Here is a 17080-nt window from a genome sequence, read left to right as displayed (position 1 = left end):
TTTGGACACTTATGTGTCTTCTTACTCTTACAGCTTTGTAATGTTATAGAATGTTTCATTTTCAAATGATACCGCAGATTTTTGAGTGCATTGAATTGCGATGTGCAAAAATCACAAGAGTGAGTGAAGTTTTCATTCTCAATTTCTCCAACAGCTGATGGGTGGGACAATTTAATGTGTTTACTCAAATTAACACCAGTTGAAAAATTCTTTTGGCAGACAGAACAAGTTTTCTTCACAGAGGACTCTGGGGCTGAAAAGGGCCTTTTGAGTGACGAAGACATAAGTAGAGTTTAACAAGAAAAAGCTTAGAATATTTGAGAATAAGAAAATTACAACTATTGATTATAAAATATTGATACAAAAAAAATAATTGCAGGAAAATACACTCAATATCAAAATATAATTACAGGAAAATACACTTAATATTGTGGTGTGCCGGCGCCCTCAGTTCATATTTCACTCGCCAGATGGCGTCGCCATACCATAGTGTACTTCCATACTCAGTACAAATTTTTCCTTCTTGTACGAAGTGTACAACTCCACGATGACATGTTTTTTTTAATCAGTTGTCTACAAACGCCAGACGAGACACGTTGTTATCTCGGGGTCGCGAAACGATCCTCATGTTGTAATTATTAAATATGCTTTAATGTAATCGTACTTCTGATTCTCTTGGAGTCGTCAATATGACTTACAACTGGTGACCTTTTCCGTGTTCCTACACGCGACAAGTTTTCGACATCATACCGACAGACCGTTACGGTGCCACAGCGTTGTCTTCATATCAATCCGGGTGCATCCGTAAACCGTAAGCTTTAATTTTCCTCTTCATGTCATAACACTCTAGTTGAACGTTTGAAACGAAGCCGTCCGTATTTATTCAGCATTATTTTCGTCATATAATATATATTCCCTCTCGACCATGCCTCAGACTGACGACCAAAATTCTCCCGCACCAGCGGCGCAAATCGCCCGCGTAGCAGTAAAACCCCCTCCGTTTTGGAAAGCGAATCCAACTCTGTGGTTCAGCCAAGTGGAGGCGCAATTCGCACTCGCAAACATTACCACGGACACTACTAAATTCCATCACGTTGTTTCGGTTGTGGAGTCGGACGTTCTCGCATCGGCCAGCGATCTCATCCTTAACCCGCCAACAGAGAACAAGTACGAGGCTCTGAAAAAACGACTTATCGACTTGCACTCGCAAAGCGAAACCTCGCGTATCCGCACCCTGCTACAAGGACTGGAACTCGGTGACGAACGCCCATCACAACTTCTCACACGTATGCGTGCGTTATCAGGAGGTAGTGTGGGAGAACCTCTACTCAAATCACTGTGGCTCGCCAGACTGCCGAGCACTACCCAAAGCGTCCTCGCCGCGTTGGGAGGCGACCTCAACCAGCTGGCAGCCATCGCCGACAAAATTTGTGACCTGGCCCTTCCGGCGCAGGTCACTGCTATACAGGTGCCACCACAACAATCGGAACTGGCGAGGCAAGTGGCACAACTAACCAAGCAAGTGAGCGAGCTAACGGCTGTCGTCCATGCATCTCGCAGCTACGACCGTAGCCCCCACTTCCGCCGAAGGAGCAGCTCAAGAAATCGACAGTACAAAGAGCCGGAGAACGGTATGTGTTTTTACCATACGAACTTCGGTTCAAGAGCCAGGAAATGTAACCTTCCATGTGAGTACCGCGCCCAGCCGGAAAACTGAAACAGCGATCGCTATATCGACAGAATTGTTTTGGCCGACCAGACTTCAAAAACAAAATTTCTTATAGACACGGGTGCTGATATTTCTGTGCTCCCGAAGAACTTCGTACCTCAAGCCAAAACGCCAGCGGACTTGCTTCTATTTGCCGCGAACGGCACGAAAATTCCAACTTTTGGCACTAAAAGACTTACCCTCGACCTGAAACTACGCCGTCCCTTTACATGGACATTCATCGTGGCAGACGTACAACAACCTATCGTCGGGATCGACTTCCTGCAACACTTCAACCTATTAGTTGATGCCAAGAACTCTCGTCTCATTGATGGTAACACTAACCTTTCTTCCTCTGGCAAACCACCTAGCTCTCAATTGTCGTCAACCACCATCAGTCTTCTTTTGGGTGATTCTCGGTTCCATGAAGTTCTCGCGAAGTATCCGGATATAACCAATCCATCTCAACTATCCAACAAAGCAGAACTTTCGACAATATATCACCACATTGAAACTAAAGGACAACCTGTCTTTTGCAAACCTAGGCGCCTGTCACCTGAGTTGTTGAAGATAGCTCGAAAAGAATTTGAATTTCTGATGTCAGCTGGAATAATTCGACCATCAAAATCGCCTTGGGCAAGTCCTCTGCATATGGTTCGCAAAGCTAACGGCGAATGGCGTCCATGTGGAGACTACCGTCGCTTGAATTCTATTACTGTGCCTGACCGTTACCCAGTGCCACATCTGCAAGACTGCACGCAAGCATTTCATGGCAAGACGATCTTCTCTACTCTGGATCTCACCCGCGCGTATCATCAAATCCCAGTGAATCCAGAAGACGTCCCAAAAACAGCAGTCACTACTCCTTTTGGGCTGTTTGAATACACTTGCATGCCGTTTGGCCTCCGCAATGCTGGCCAAAGCTTCCAACGATTCATGCACCAAATCCTTTTTGGACTCGACTTCTGCGTCCCATACTTTGACGATCTCCTGATAGCATCAACCAGTGAAGAAGAACACGTTCAACATCTACACCAAGTCTTCTCTCGATTGAAACACCATGGTCTTCAACTCAACCCATCAAAATGTGTACTCGGAAGAAGTGAAGTGAAGTTCCTAGGATGCCTTATTACTTCGACCGGAGTGAAACCCCTTCCAGAGAAGGTTCAGGTTATTAGAGAGTTCCCAAAACCAAAGACAATCAACGAACTCCGACGTTTCCTGGCAATGCTCAACTTCTACAGACGTTTCCTCTCACAAGCTGCACACACTCAAGCACCACTACATGAATTCCTCAAAGATTCCAAGAAGAACGACAAACGACCTATTCCTTGGACAGACTCTGCTGTCGCAGCATTCGAGAAGTCTAAATCAGATTTGGCCAATGCTGCTGCACTAACATATCACTCTCCCGATCATAAGCTATCAGTTACAGTCGACGCATCTAACGTTGCTATAGGTGCTGTTCTTCAGTCACACACAAATTCTGGTTTACAGCCCTTGGCCTTCTTTTCTCGCAAACTGAAGCCTGCAGAATGTAACTACTCTACCTATGACAGAGAGCTCCTGGGTATATATTCAGCGGTTCAACATTTTCGCCACTACCTGGAAGGCACCAACTTCATAATCTTCACAGACCACCGTCCCCTGGTATACGCCTTTCAGAAGAATTCCAATTCCTGCTCTCCTCGCCAACTTCGGCATCTGGACTACATTGGCCAGTTCAGTACTGACATCCGACACATTTCTGGCTCTAGCAATGTAGTCGCTGACACACTGTCCCGCATCAATGAAATTAATCTCCAATGCCCGAACCACACAGAACTTGCTACAGCTCAGGCAGAAGATGAAGAGCTGCGAAACCTGATGAAGAAGACAGACTCTCAGCTACACTGGAAATCACTCGAACTGTCACCTTCTACTCATGTTATCTGCGACACTAGCACCGGAAGTGTTCGCCCGTATGTGCCACATAAACTGCGCCGTCAAGTCTTCACATTCCTTCACAACCTGTCTCATCCTGGTATCCGTGCTTCAAAACGACTAATCCAGGAGCGTTTCATCTGGCCTTCTATGCTGAAAGATGTTGCAGAATGGACAAGGTCATGTGCCCAATGCCAAAAATGTAAAGTGAACAAACACACTCGCAGTTCACCGCAGATGTTTAACCTGCCCTCAGCAAGATTCGATCATGTGCACATAGACCTAGTAGGTCCACTTCCACCATCAGACGGTTACAGATATCTCTTAACGTGTGTCGACAGATATACCAGATGGCCAGAAGCATACCCTATTCAAGATATATCTGCTGACACAGTTGCTCGAACATTTGTCTCAGGATGGGTCTCAAGATTCGGCATCCCGTCTAATATTACCACAGACCAGGGCAGACAGTTCGAGTCCAACCTCTTCAGGGCACTTACAGCTCTCCTTGGTGCCCGGCGCATTAGAACAACTCCATACCATCCAGCATCCAACGGCTTAGTGGAACGGTTTCACCGTTCACTAAAACAGTCTTTAATGTGCCACTCCAACAAGCGTTGGACTGAAACACTACCAATCGTGTTACTAGGTCTCCGCTCTGCCTACAAAACCGATCTTCGCAGTACTTGTGCTGAACTAGTGTATGGCACCACCCTTAGGCTACCAGGTCAACTGTTGTGCTCGTCGACACCGTGCCAAGCTGAAGATCCCAGCAGCTTTGTTGAACAACTGCGCCACACTATGGCCAAGTTGCAGCCAGTACCAACTTCAACTCACTCTACAGGTTCTACTACATGTTTCAAACATCCAGCACTGTCAACCTGCACTCATGTCTTCCTCAGAGTTGACTGCGTCAAACCTCCACTAACTCCACCTTATGATGGCCCGTATCCAGTTGTGTCTCGGACTGACAAACTAATCACCCTGGATGTAAATGGCAAGAGATCAACTGTCAGTCTGGACAGAGTTAAACCGTGTTTCTTGGACATTGCAGAAACCAACTCCGACCAAAACCAACCATTAACTCTAACGGCATCAAATCTTCCGAACATGACTGTGAAGAACAAAAAGGACTGCGATGAAAAAAAATCTGGTGTCACGACTCGTTCAGGACGAACTGTTAGATTTAATTTTAAATATCGTGATTGTGTCTAAACATTGTAATCAACCTAATTTCTCTGTACCTCCAGTATACATTGGGGGGGAGTACCTGTGGTGTGCCGGCGCCCTCAGTTCATATTTCACTCGCCAGATGGCGTCGCCATACCATAGTGTACTTCCATACTCAGTACAAATTTTTCCTTCTTGTACGAAGTGTACAACTCCACGATGACATGTTTTTTTTAATCAGTTGTCTACAAACGCCAGACGAGACACGTTGTTATCTCGGGGTCGCGAAACGATCCTCATGTTGTAATTATTAAATATGCTTTAATGTAATCGTACTTCTGATTCTCTTGGAGTCGTCAATATGACTTACAATATAATAAAAATGATATAGAAAATATAATTACAGTAAAAGCAGAAAAATAATTACAGGAAAATACACTTAATAAAAATGATATGGAAAATATAATTACAGTAAAAGCAGAAAAATAAATACAGGAAAACACAATATAGAAAATATAATTACAGTAAATAAATACTAACCTAAAAAATATCTAAAAATATAAATACTAACCTAAAAAATATAAAAAAATGTAAAAATAAGAACCAAAGAAAGAAAAGAAATGGATGAAAAAATTTAGGAAAGCGAAAAGCGAGCCCAAGCAGAGGTTATAAGGGTTATAACGAAATAAACAACGTTGTGTCGTGACGTCACGAAATGCGGCGCATGCGCGTTATATCGTCGCACGAAGCTCGGAATTCCGAATAGGTTCCGAAGTCACCCGCACGAAATCACGAGAGGGTGTTGCTTCCCTAAGTTTAAGGCCTGCTCTGCAGCACTCGTTGATAGTGATGATGATTATCAGCAGCGGAAAAAATTATCCGATTGGTCCATCCCTTTCGGAGCTAACGCAACTCTCGGACCAGGGAGTTTTTCGTAAAATAGATAACGACATACCGCGGGTTGCTGAGAAAAATCAAGTTTTTGACAATGGTCGCTGAGATTTGCGTTATGAGGCTCGTTGAGAATTTGCGTTAAGGGCGTGACGTCACTAACGACCTCGTTGTATAACGACGTGAGCGTAATAGACCCCCAGGATGTTTCGTGCTGAGATATCGGGTGAGACGCGATGGTTTCATGGCTTCGTTTGCCAAAACAGTAGCACAAATAACACATTGAGGTCTTGGCAATTGGTCAGTGTCAGGGCAAAGAATGCAACCAAATTTCAAACAATCGTCACTGTATTTACGGATGAACGCTGACTTTTTTTCTGAGTGACACTAGTTATTTTTTCCTCGTTATGCACGTCCTGATGGTCGTCCTGCGAGCTTGACTCTGGAAAATCGGGTTTGTTTTTAGTTTCACTTTCGATACAGGAACTCCAAAACTGAACAAAGTCCCTTGTCTTTTACTCAGGATGAAGTTTTAATTTCCACACTTATTCACAAACAAAATGAATACTCCAAAAAAAAATTATAAAATAAAAAATCGAAATAACAGCTTGCACGTAGCACCAATTTCTTTTCTCCCAAAGAAAACAGTACCACACAATTCTGAGAACCAGACTCTGTCTGATTAAGCTTTATGCCCGGAATACAGTATTTTTTGTGTACCTCGCTGATTAGTGGCTGACATTTGGCATACAGATGACAAAGGGGAAGATTTTCCCATTCAAATTTGTAATTAGATTTGTAAGAGTATTTTTCACGAATGGTCAACAACAGCGGCATCTTTATAGGCCCTATCTTATACAAATTAAACTCCACAACTGGCAAAATGCAAAACGAGGTGGCTGATTATGGGTTAAGAATGTGTTGATTGTCCAAAAGTTTCTCATCATTCTTCAACACCTCCACATTGAGAAGGATGCCGCTTGGTCACTGACGAGCATATGGTGACTAGCATATGCATTTTCAGTCTCCAGGGCATAGGTGTTTATCGGTGTTTAGAAACGTAAAGTAGTATTTTACTTAAGAATATTCCCATTATAGTAACGACGGACCATATGTATAGCAAAAAAAAACACACACCCCCCATATAGCTACAGGAGTTTTTTCGGCAAACATGAGAGAGTGTTAACGCGTAGCATTGTTTTTATTGTAAACGAGTGTGACCCTACTGCAACATTGATTCTATTCATCCCGCTAATGTAAACATCCCAAATGCCGTGATCGAATTAATTCATAAACTTACTAATTTTATGCTCCATTGTACTACTGCGCTGTGAAACTAAGTCAATAACCACAGGCCCGTGTAAATGACAAGTCCAAGGTAACAAAGATAAAACAATTAATTATTCTTTAATTATTAAGCTACGATAAATAAGGGCATTAAATATACGATTTATAAATAGAAGCTATGATAGTGCATTACATATTTTCAATTTACATGGAGAGTGATAAATGGTTCGTAAAGTCGGAAGTGTGACTTACCCCAAATCCGGTGAAGATCAACTTCACTCTTTCGTTGGTGCCCATCGCACGCTTATCTTGTGGACTTCCACAACCTCTCTCTATCTCACTCAGTCTCTGTATATCTCTCTCCTTCTGACTCTCTCAAACTTCATATATATATTTTTCTTTGGCTATCCGCCTACTCCTACCTATATTCCATAAACTTCATCTCATTCGCTAATTCCGATTTTCTTTCCTAAATTCTTTTTACCGAACTTCTCTTCACTTTACATTATTGGATAACATTTTCCTGTGGACATGCGTTTCATTGGCTACTGCTATCCCTTTGGTTCGGTTGACGTTCCTGTGGGAACTATTCCCGGAATTCGCAAATCTCCTTTCACCTAATACCATCTGCTCTAACCCTGGACTTTCACACGCTTTTACATGTATACAAAATTCTGACCAGCTGCAAATATCATTGAAATATGAGCGCGGCCGCTGAATTTTATTACCATATTCTTCTTATACAACTTATACCGATTTCTTTCATAATGTCCTGCACCCTTTATGCGATTCATTTCAGTCCCCATATTTATAGATCTGTTTATCGCTACTTTTTATACTACTTCTTCGATTCTGTATTCCTTACGTGCTACGCGCCAAATTTATAGGTTTCTTTCATGATCCATATTCTTTGGGACTCTAACTCCTAACACCTGGATAGCACCTGGCTGGTATGGCTTTGAAATACATAATTTCAAAGTCCATCCTTTCATACCATTATTCCTCGAACGATACTATTATTTAACTTTGCTAATTCCTTTACAGTGTAACAAGAGCACTTTAATTTTCCTAAAAGGTGCCTAATTGTCCGGCAATTATGACGGCTACTTGAAAGTCGCACTACAAAAAAAAGAAGGAAAAAGTTCTTTGAGGGAAGACCATTCAACATCCCAGCATAACTATCCAGGATTCTGGTCTGGCGAAATCGGTGCAATCGATACACAAAGGAGAGAGACAAATGATTTCAAAGAAATTTCTAGTTTTTAACAAAAGTAAATTTATTAATTCTTTAACAATTAAATAGGTTAGGAATAACAGAATTATTTCTCAATTTTCATACCGTACACCAATGAAAGTCCGTTGTCTCATCAATCTAGTCCGACTGCAGGAGTTAGGCGATCTTTATCGGATCACACGTGCCGTGACGTCATCGACCTTGGAGGAAGGTCACGATCTGAAGCGAAGGCTCACGTGGCGGGAAGAGCTGTAAACACAACGGCCGAGATGACGATCGGAAGCAATGATCGATGCGGAACCATTCATCGACCTTGTCGGAAGGTCACTACCCGAGGCGAAAGCTCACGTAGCGGGAAGAGCTGCCAACTGAACAGCCGAGATGACGATCGGAAGCGATGAGGAACCATAAGACGGACGGATGAACGATGACAGGAACCCGGACGACAACGATTGACTAGAGATGTGGCATGATGGGTCCGGAACCAGCTGGCGATGTAATAGCACCAGAGAGACGAACTATTTCATTCTTTAGATGACTCACCCAAAGGCGACCACCTTCACCTAAAGTTATGTATTTTGAGTTGAAAGGCGAGAACGAATGCGAGACAATGCGAAGTGGCTCCGGAATTTATACCTATAAAAGGAAATACGGAACGATCCAACTCCTGGGACCGACCATCTCAGAAAAATACACATCAGAGCACAGCCAATAGGAAAATACAACGTCTAATTTACATAAATAAATGACAATAGATTTTTTATAGGAACTTTTGCAAAAATAAGAATGGCAACAACAGTAAATTAAAATGGCGATGTGATCAAGATCGCACATTTTACCGGACTATGAACAATGAAAATATCAAAGACTAATTGAATCAACCGTGCACGGTTATAAAAAGGTAAGATAACATAATAAATTCTATTAAAGATTATACAATTACAACTATATAAACATGTTTCAAAAATAAGAGATAGAGGCAGGTTTGGCAAATTCCCCAAAGGTTCCCAACTATTGCTACAACCAGACTATTCTGCACCCCATTCGCATAGTCTTGCGAACGAGGATCGCCTTGAGAAAGATATTCCCATTGAAGTTGAACAAAGGGCCCCCTCATGGCTATTCCTGCTTGTCGCAGTGGAAATCGTGCACTTGTTTACATTCGGATGTAAGGAATTTTGTGGACAGAGATTTGAATTATACATATTGCTTATGAAAAAAAAAGTTTCTGAAGTAATTCCATTATTGTGTTCAGGAAAACTATATAGCAAATAAACAATTAAAATGATCCAAAGGTGAATCTCTCGCGGCCCGGCACGATCAACGCTGTGGCCCGGCTGTTGAGAAACACTGCATTATATGACCAAAGTAAGATAGTTTCTGTTTTGTGACTTGCTTCTAGAGAATAATAATTTTGACTTCTTCGATAACTAATTTATTAGTCCTTTTAGCTGTCCATGGAATTTTAATCATCCTCCTCCAGCACCAAAGTTCAAAGGAATCAATTTTTTTTAAATCTGCTGCCCATAGTGTCCAACTCTCACATCCATACATTAAGACAGGAAAGATCAATGCATTTATAATCCTAATTTTTGTTTTCATTGAGATATCTTTTGTCTTTCATTATTATATTAGGCTTACTCATGGCTGTTTTACCCAGAACTACTCATATTTTTAATTCTTCTGTGTATGTTCCTTTTTTTTTACAATTCTTACAATTCTTTCCTAGGAAATCAAATCTGTCCACAATCTCAAAACTTTCACCATCTAGTTGAAAACTGAATACCTGCTATAGTCATGATCTTTGTTTTTTTTATATTTAGATAGAGTCCAAGCTTCTAACTGTCTATTTTTATTCTTGATCTAATGTTCTTCAGGTCCTACCATCAGTACTTTGTCATCAGCATATCTAAGGTTGTTGATCACTCTGCCTCCAATTTTAACATCTGCTCCTGCTTCCAATTCCTTTAAATATGATGCTCTCATTATATACTCTTCATAGAGAGTAAATAAGCTGGTGGAAAGAATGCATTCTTGCCAAACTCCTTTTTCAATTCTAAACCATTCAGTTAAGCCATAGTTTGTTCTTACACTTGCCTCTTGGTTAATATATAGATTTCTAATCAGGCAGACGAGGTTATTAGGCACTCCCATTGTTCCAAGAATATCCCAAAGCTTATCATGATCAACACAGTCAATGGTCTTTGTATAATCAACAAAACAAAAGTATAATTTCTTTTGATGTTCTTTTGCTGCCTCCATTATCCATCTTATATTGACAATTTGGTCTCTAGTTCCCCTATTTTTTCTGAAACATGCTTGCTCTACTGTCAATTTTCTTCCCATAATGGTTTCCAGTCTTTGATGAAAATTTTTTAGTAGAATCTTGCTGGTTGTGGTATTAGGGAGATTGATTGGAGCATTCTCTAAGATCACCTTTGTTGTGTATGGGTGTGAATATAGATCTTTTCCAGTCTTTGGGCTACTCTATTTTCTCCCAGATTTTTTGATATAATTCTTTAGTTGATTTGTTGCCCATCTGACTTCGTCCTTTGTAACTGGTGGTTCATGATTTATTTCTATATTGCTATTTATTATCTTTCCATCTGATTTCTTATAAAGATTTTCTGTGTATTATCTCATCTGTTTGTAATGTCTTTTTCCGAGTTCAAGATGTTTCCATTCTTGTCTTTTATGATACTGAAATGGGGATTAAATTTGCTAATGATTTCATTAATCCTGTAGAGGTCTCTTGTTCTCCTTAGTCTACTGTCTTCTTCAATTTGTCTGCATTTTGAGTTAAGAAAAAAGTTTATCTTTTATTGCCTGTCTTTGAAATTGTGCATTAAACTCCTGGTTTCATTTGCTTTTCCAGCAGCCTTAGCTATTCTTCTTTTTTCGGCAATTTTAAGAGCTGCTTCTGGCAGCCAGGATGTTCTTTTCTTTTTAGTGAATGGAATATTTCTCTTCTTCTTTTAGTTTATTTTTAATATCAGACCAGAGTTCTTCTGGTTCTCTATCTACTAAATCAAGCTCATTAAAACTGTTTCTTGTTTTCTTGTTGAAATTCTATATTCCTCTGGTACATTATCTAACCTGTACCTAGCTGGCGTTTTCCTTTATTGATTCTTTTTATGGGTGTGAATACTCATGTGTACATTATTCATACTTCTAACATTCCATGTTCCAATCCTGTATGTTTTCTTTGTTAAACTCAAAGATTTCCTAGTGTTTCTTTCATCATTAGGTAAACTTCCTAAAAGCTTTGATCTATCTACGTCATTATGGTCAGGAGACCAGGATCCATCAGGATAGCCTTCTTGCATCTTTCCAGTAATAAAGTGGTTGCTTTCTGACCTAGGGCCATCTTCCAGCAATTTCTTCAGTATACCAACTGCCAAATGCATAGGTCTCTCATAGAATCAGTAACACAGCCTTTTTTTTTTTTTAATTTTTGTTTCTGTAACAAACTGAAAGTTTATTGCCTAAAAACATCTCATGGAGGGAAGAAAAAACAAAAGTACAGATTTATCTATGAACTTAGTATTAAAATGGAACTATATATTAAAAAATACAATTAATGTTAAAATATATGCATAGTTGAATCTACTCAAGGCAAACTTGTACAGTATAATTTTTGCTTGATAAGTATTAAAATATTTTACATGCTGTACATGATCAATTTACTGATTTTTTGGTGAACACAAAATTAGTTTGGTACAAAATATATTGCTGTATTTTTTTGACTTCTTAATGAAGTTTGACTGTATTTCATTTTGCTTTCCTGTATTGATGTTGTGATACATCCAGGCAAAAAACCTGCAGAATTAGTGCTTCCAAATTCGAAGACAGGTGGCAGCACTTCTTGAACACATAACAAGGGATAAATCTATTTCATCAACAAAAATGGTAAATCAATTTACTTCTGCTTTATTCTTGAGGGGGAAAGGACAGTGGAAGGAGAACATGAGGGATCACCAGGAAACCTTGAGGATAAGACCCCCAAAGCAGAATGTTTAGCACTGTTCCGCGACGAGCCCTCGGCTGACTAGAAATGTTCTGTGGTAAAATCCCCATACATGTAACAGTGTTTTTTTGCACTTTTTCTGAAAATTCTTCCAAATTGTTCTGCAGTAGTGGTAATTGTTCTGCAACATACGTCACAGATTTTGGCACATTCTGCTTTGGGGGATAAGACTAATGTGGAACAGGTCTACTTCATAAAATTCTGTCTCTAGCTTGAATAAAGGAGGAGAATGAATTGGTCTTGTCACCAGGTCCAACATTAAGGTGTTCTGTGATCACTAAGATCCCCGGTTTTTTATCTAGACCTTGTATAAGTCTTTCAGTGGAAAATGGGATGGCAGAAGAAAAAAATTTCTTCTCATTGAAAATGTAAAAATATGCAAAATAATCCTTTAAACTTATTGAAATATGTTCTATCACATAAAAATAGTGAACTATACAAAATAAACATAAAAATGCAAAGTCATAGAAATTAGTAATGTATTTACATTTTTATTCTTTATAGAAAATAAGAAAAAGCAAGATTCCACTCTCTTAATAATTGGAAGCAAGAATTCGGTTGGTAATTTTCTCTTTTGCATTGCAGGATTTCTTTTTTTTATATAATTGTTATTGTCTTGATTTTGTGATAAGGCTTTTCTTTTTTGTGTGTGTTCCGATAAAAATTTTAAAAAATATTTACTATGAAATTAATCTTATATATACACACACACTAGCTATAATACCCGCGTTGCCCGGGCTTCCTTCAATGAGGCTGTTTGGATCACGTGATATCTCCCTCTTTCTTTGTGGGACATGCAAACCGTGTCTAAGTTAACCAATATGGCGAATTCCTGCGTGACTCATGAAATAAACAAATCTAGATTTAAAGAAACGTAGAAATGAATATATATATTTTTTCCCCTTTTTAAAGGGGCGCTATATAGGCGTTTTGATTCCCCTCCCCCGAACTTCAAGTTATCCATCTACCAGTTTCAGCTTCCAAAAATGCTTAATTAAAGCTGTGGAATTTTTTCGATGTACTTTTTACGGGCCCATAATTAATTTTAATACGTCTTACCCCACATGAACTTATGCAGTTTGAATATCAAAAGACAATACGGAGACATTAATTTTCATGCTTGAGAAGATATAAATAAAAAGTTGAAATCAATGTGTGTTATTGCACAAATATCCAACTAAAAAGTAGGTCCAGCCAATTACTTCATATTTGATCTCCTGGGCTTCGTATATCTCTAAGCGAACTCAATATTTCAAAAATCGAGAATTCTATACAATTTTTAAAATTATTGATGTGACAGAAAACCCCACCAAGTTTCTGCATTTCTACAGTAAAATCGGCAATTTTAACACTGATTTCTATGAGGATCACCCTTTTCCTGACCCCCAAAGCGATGCCGATGATGATTATGATGTCTATTCAAAAAGCCTCGTTATGGGAGTATTGAAAATGTGGCACAAACCATTATAAAGACATAAACTATTATACTTATTATAACAGGATTAGAGAAGTGACAAACCATTGTAAAGGCATATACACGTCTGAAACGCATTGCTAGGGAACCACGGTAACCAAAGTAAACGTTCGGAAAGTGGTTGTTGAGGCCGAAAAACCATTGTTGCCCGACAGTTTTTTGCCCATTTGGGGCATTTGCCCTGCTCTGGCGAAATTTTAAAGTAGCCTATCGTTCAAGTCGGGTCCCATTTGGTATATATACAAAATTTAGCGACGATTGATCTAAAATTGTAGATTTGTATAGAGAACATACACACACACAGACAGAAAATCAATTTTATATATATAGATACACTCAAACCTGTTTTTGTGAGGAGATTTTTTTTGTGTGATTTTTTTTTTTAGTGCGATTTTTTTTTTTTGTGCGGTTTATGAAAATTTCAATCAAATTAGAACATAACTGACGAAGTTATCAATAAAAAAAATTAGTAGGCTTGATCGGCCATTTAGTTTTTTAGATTTTTGATATTTCATCACATCGTTACGCTAGCACATGGCATCGGCGGAGGTTTTAATACTTTCAGTGAAAATGGTCTTGTCGAAATGATTCAGGATGAAACCGTAAGGGATGATGACATTATAAATTACGTAACAGATGTTACTGATGGGCAAGAAGAACCCGATTATATGACAGCAGATAAAATCTATGCAGGACTCCACCTTTGCAGTAAATTAGAAGGTAATTTTCTTGCAATCGATACCAATTCTGAAAGAACTTCAAAATTCCAAAAGGAGCTTCAATCTTGTATATCAGGGGGTGAACTATCTCTGCGGTCCTTAGCGGAAAAAAAAGTAGTTGAGCGCCGAAAAGTCCTTAGCTGGCCAGTAGTTCGACTTTTCGATACTATCTCTAAGCTAAGGACTTTTTTTTAGTAGTTACTTAGGACCGCTGCTAAGGACTGCCTAGCACCAGTCCTAAAGCAGCAAGAAAAGTAGTTCACGGCGGCCATCTTGGAAAAGAGGAAATTTCGTCTCTGGCCGCGAGTTCTCGCTGTGATATTTAGTGATGAAATATGCTGTTTTTTTTTCGAATTAAACAATTTTTTACGATAATAATGACAGATAAAACTTAGATTATGTCTTCGATGTCATCAAAGTTGAAGTGATTCATCATTATATCCTGCAAAACCAGATGTTGACATCGGCGATCGAAGCCACGACGAAGTGCTAGCATGTTCATTACTGAGGTAAGAATTATTTTATTGCTATCGAACTATATAAGAAGAGTGTTTAAAAATTTTCTTAATATTTTTTTGCTCGGTAAATGCGTTATTTAAAAATATAAATGGACATAATGTCACGCAATCAATAGGGCAGTGGATCCCACTTGGTAATGCTGAAAAATATCAAATAGCCCATGTATACTTTGGATTGTATTGAAAATATTTACATGGCAAATGAAACATAAATCTACATATACGATAATATCAGATTGAAATTTTACATTCTATGTTTTTTGCCGTATTAATTTTTTTCAATGAAAAATTATGTCTAAATAAATTGAGCATGTGTGTAAATAAATAATTTGAATATTGTTGGCACAATAAAAATTGTGCTTGGATGACTATGCTATGAATAATCGCCTATAAATAAGGAAATTGAATAATTTTAATTAATAATAATCGCCTATAAATAAGGAAATTGAAAATTTGTGTTTTAGATCAACCTCCTTTCAATGCACAAAGTAACTAATAAGCTACAATTCATTGATAATAAATTATAGCACCTAAATGACAAAAAATTTAATAATTTTTTTGTGATGAGTAATGGTGAAATTGAAATAAAGCATGGTAAAAATTGGCAGTAATGTTAAATATTAATTTTTGTAAAACTCGTGCACTAAAGGATTAAAATATAGATTTGATATTTTGAACTGTTCAAATGAACAATATTGTAATACTTAGTGGAAGTTAAATTTTGAGAAAAAAAATCATGTGCCACTTCCTGAAAAATTGCACTCTGTAACTCGCTCTGAGATGAGGAATATTTAATAAGGAATCATTATATTGTTTTGTTGATATGAAAAATGAAATTCGTACAATGGAACTAAAAAACAAAGTTGGAATTTCAGGCACAGTTTTTATTGAGGTATATACATTATAACTAGAGGAAGCAGATTAGTGTTTGAAACGTATTACTACTTCAGTATTTGGGTTATGGCCTTGCTGTGTGTGTTCAAATTGAATTTTTTGCCAAAAATTGTTTTTGATTTCGTGTGTATGGGTAAACACAGAAAACAAATTTCCATGTCGAATATTTAAGAACTTTAAAATATAACATTTTGAGATGTTATGGAAGTGAAACTTTTAACAAGCATTTATTTTTTAACAATGTTGTTAGTAAACAGCTGAGAGATTATATATATATATTAGTGTATATACATTTGTGAGACTTTTCTAACTCTGAAAAATTTTGTTTCCCAGGAACTTGGCTGTAGGTAGCTACGAAGTAATGCGAAGGTTTTTAAGGTTACGAAACAATTCTCCCAGAGCAAACAAAGGTAATTTTAATTCTTTGTATTTGACTTTAAGCAACAGTTTCCATTATTATTTTCATGTAAAATGAAATATTTCCATGCATGATTTAATGACATAAATTTTAACAATCATCATTTTCACTGATTTCATTTGTATCAACAACCCTAGTGGAACAAATACAGTCGAACCCGATTTAACACCACCATCCCACCCACAGAATTTTGACGTTGTATCAGATCATAATCATAATAGCGTTTCGGAGAGGCTGTATTACATAAATTCACATGTTTATTAAGAAATGTTATATTTCAGTGTCTTATTTATGTTGCACCATGATTAAAATAACCTATTTTATACACATTCAATTTTAAGTTGAGAAAATTCATAAAAATTGTAAACTGTACAATCACTTGAATATTTCTCAATATAAAACTCAACAGAAACATACTTCCCTCTGAAATTATTGTAATTTCAGCGACACATTTTATATGTGCAAAAACAAAATAAGCAAGGGGGAAAGGTGGCATTGTTTTTAGTCCATACCTTATTGGTTTCTCTCGAGAAATATCTTGCTATGAGTAATTATCTTTATAATAATTTTTTCATATACTATTGAAAGAACAACTGTTTTTGACATAATTGAATTGAGGAAATTAAGATAGACGATTTCTTAATGGCTACCTATACCACTCAAAATTTGACCAGTGCAAGTAAAAACATGTACTGTTGAAAAACTTGTCTTGGCTATATAAATGAGAGGGAGGACATTAAAAAAAAACTTTTAGAAGCTTTACTAACTGAAAAGCAATATTAATTCTTTGAAAAACGTGTTATATTTACTGATGAGC

At 38.1% G+C, this 17080-nt stretch overlaps 2 protein-coding genes across 2 annotated transcripts in view; both read left to right on the top strand.

Moving 5' to 3' along the window:
* LOC149064510 (cytoplasmic dynein 2 light intermediate chain 1) overlaps nucleotides 1–17080 on the top strand; it is a 119385-nt gene that overhangs the window by 54084 nt on the left and 48221 nt on the right. The window contains exon 5 of the mRNA XM_089255342.1: nucleotides 12745–12797. Coding sequence (XP_089111468.1) covers nucleotides 12745–12797 — 53 coding nt within the window. The remainder of the gene's footprint in view (nucleotides 1–12744; nucleotides 12798–17080) is intronic.
* LOC149064511 (uncharacterized) lies at nucleotides 871–1717 on the top strand. Its single transcript, XM_089255297.1, has one exon. The coding sequence runs from the start codon at nucleotides 926–928 to the stop codon at nucleotides 1715–1717; it is 792 nt and encodes a 263-aa protein (XP_089111423.1). The 5' UTR covers nucleotides 871–925.

The sequence above is a fragment of the Pholcus phalangioides genome, unplaced genomic scaffold, assembly GCF_987345545.1.
Source record: "Pholcus phalangioides strain wild (caught in Gottingen) unplaced genomic scaffold, Ppha-v1.0 ptg000042l_1, whole genome shotgun sequence".
In the NCBI taxonomy this organism is placed as follows: Eukaryota; Metazoa; Arthropoda; class Arachnida; order Araneae; family Pholcidae; genus Pholcus; species Pholcus phalangioides.
The sequence above is the reverse complement of the archived record's forward strand: the minus strand, read 5'-3'. Positions and strand labels throughout refer to the sequence as shown.

Coding starts and splice junctions, on each gene's coding strand:
- LOC149064511 (XM_089255297.1), top strand. CDS start 926: ATGCCTCAGACTGACGACCAAAATTCTCCCGCACCAGCGGCGCAAATC.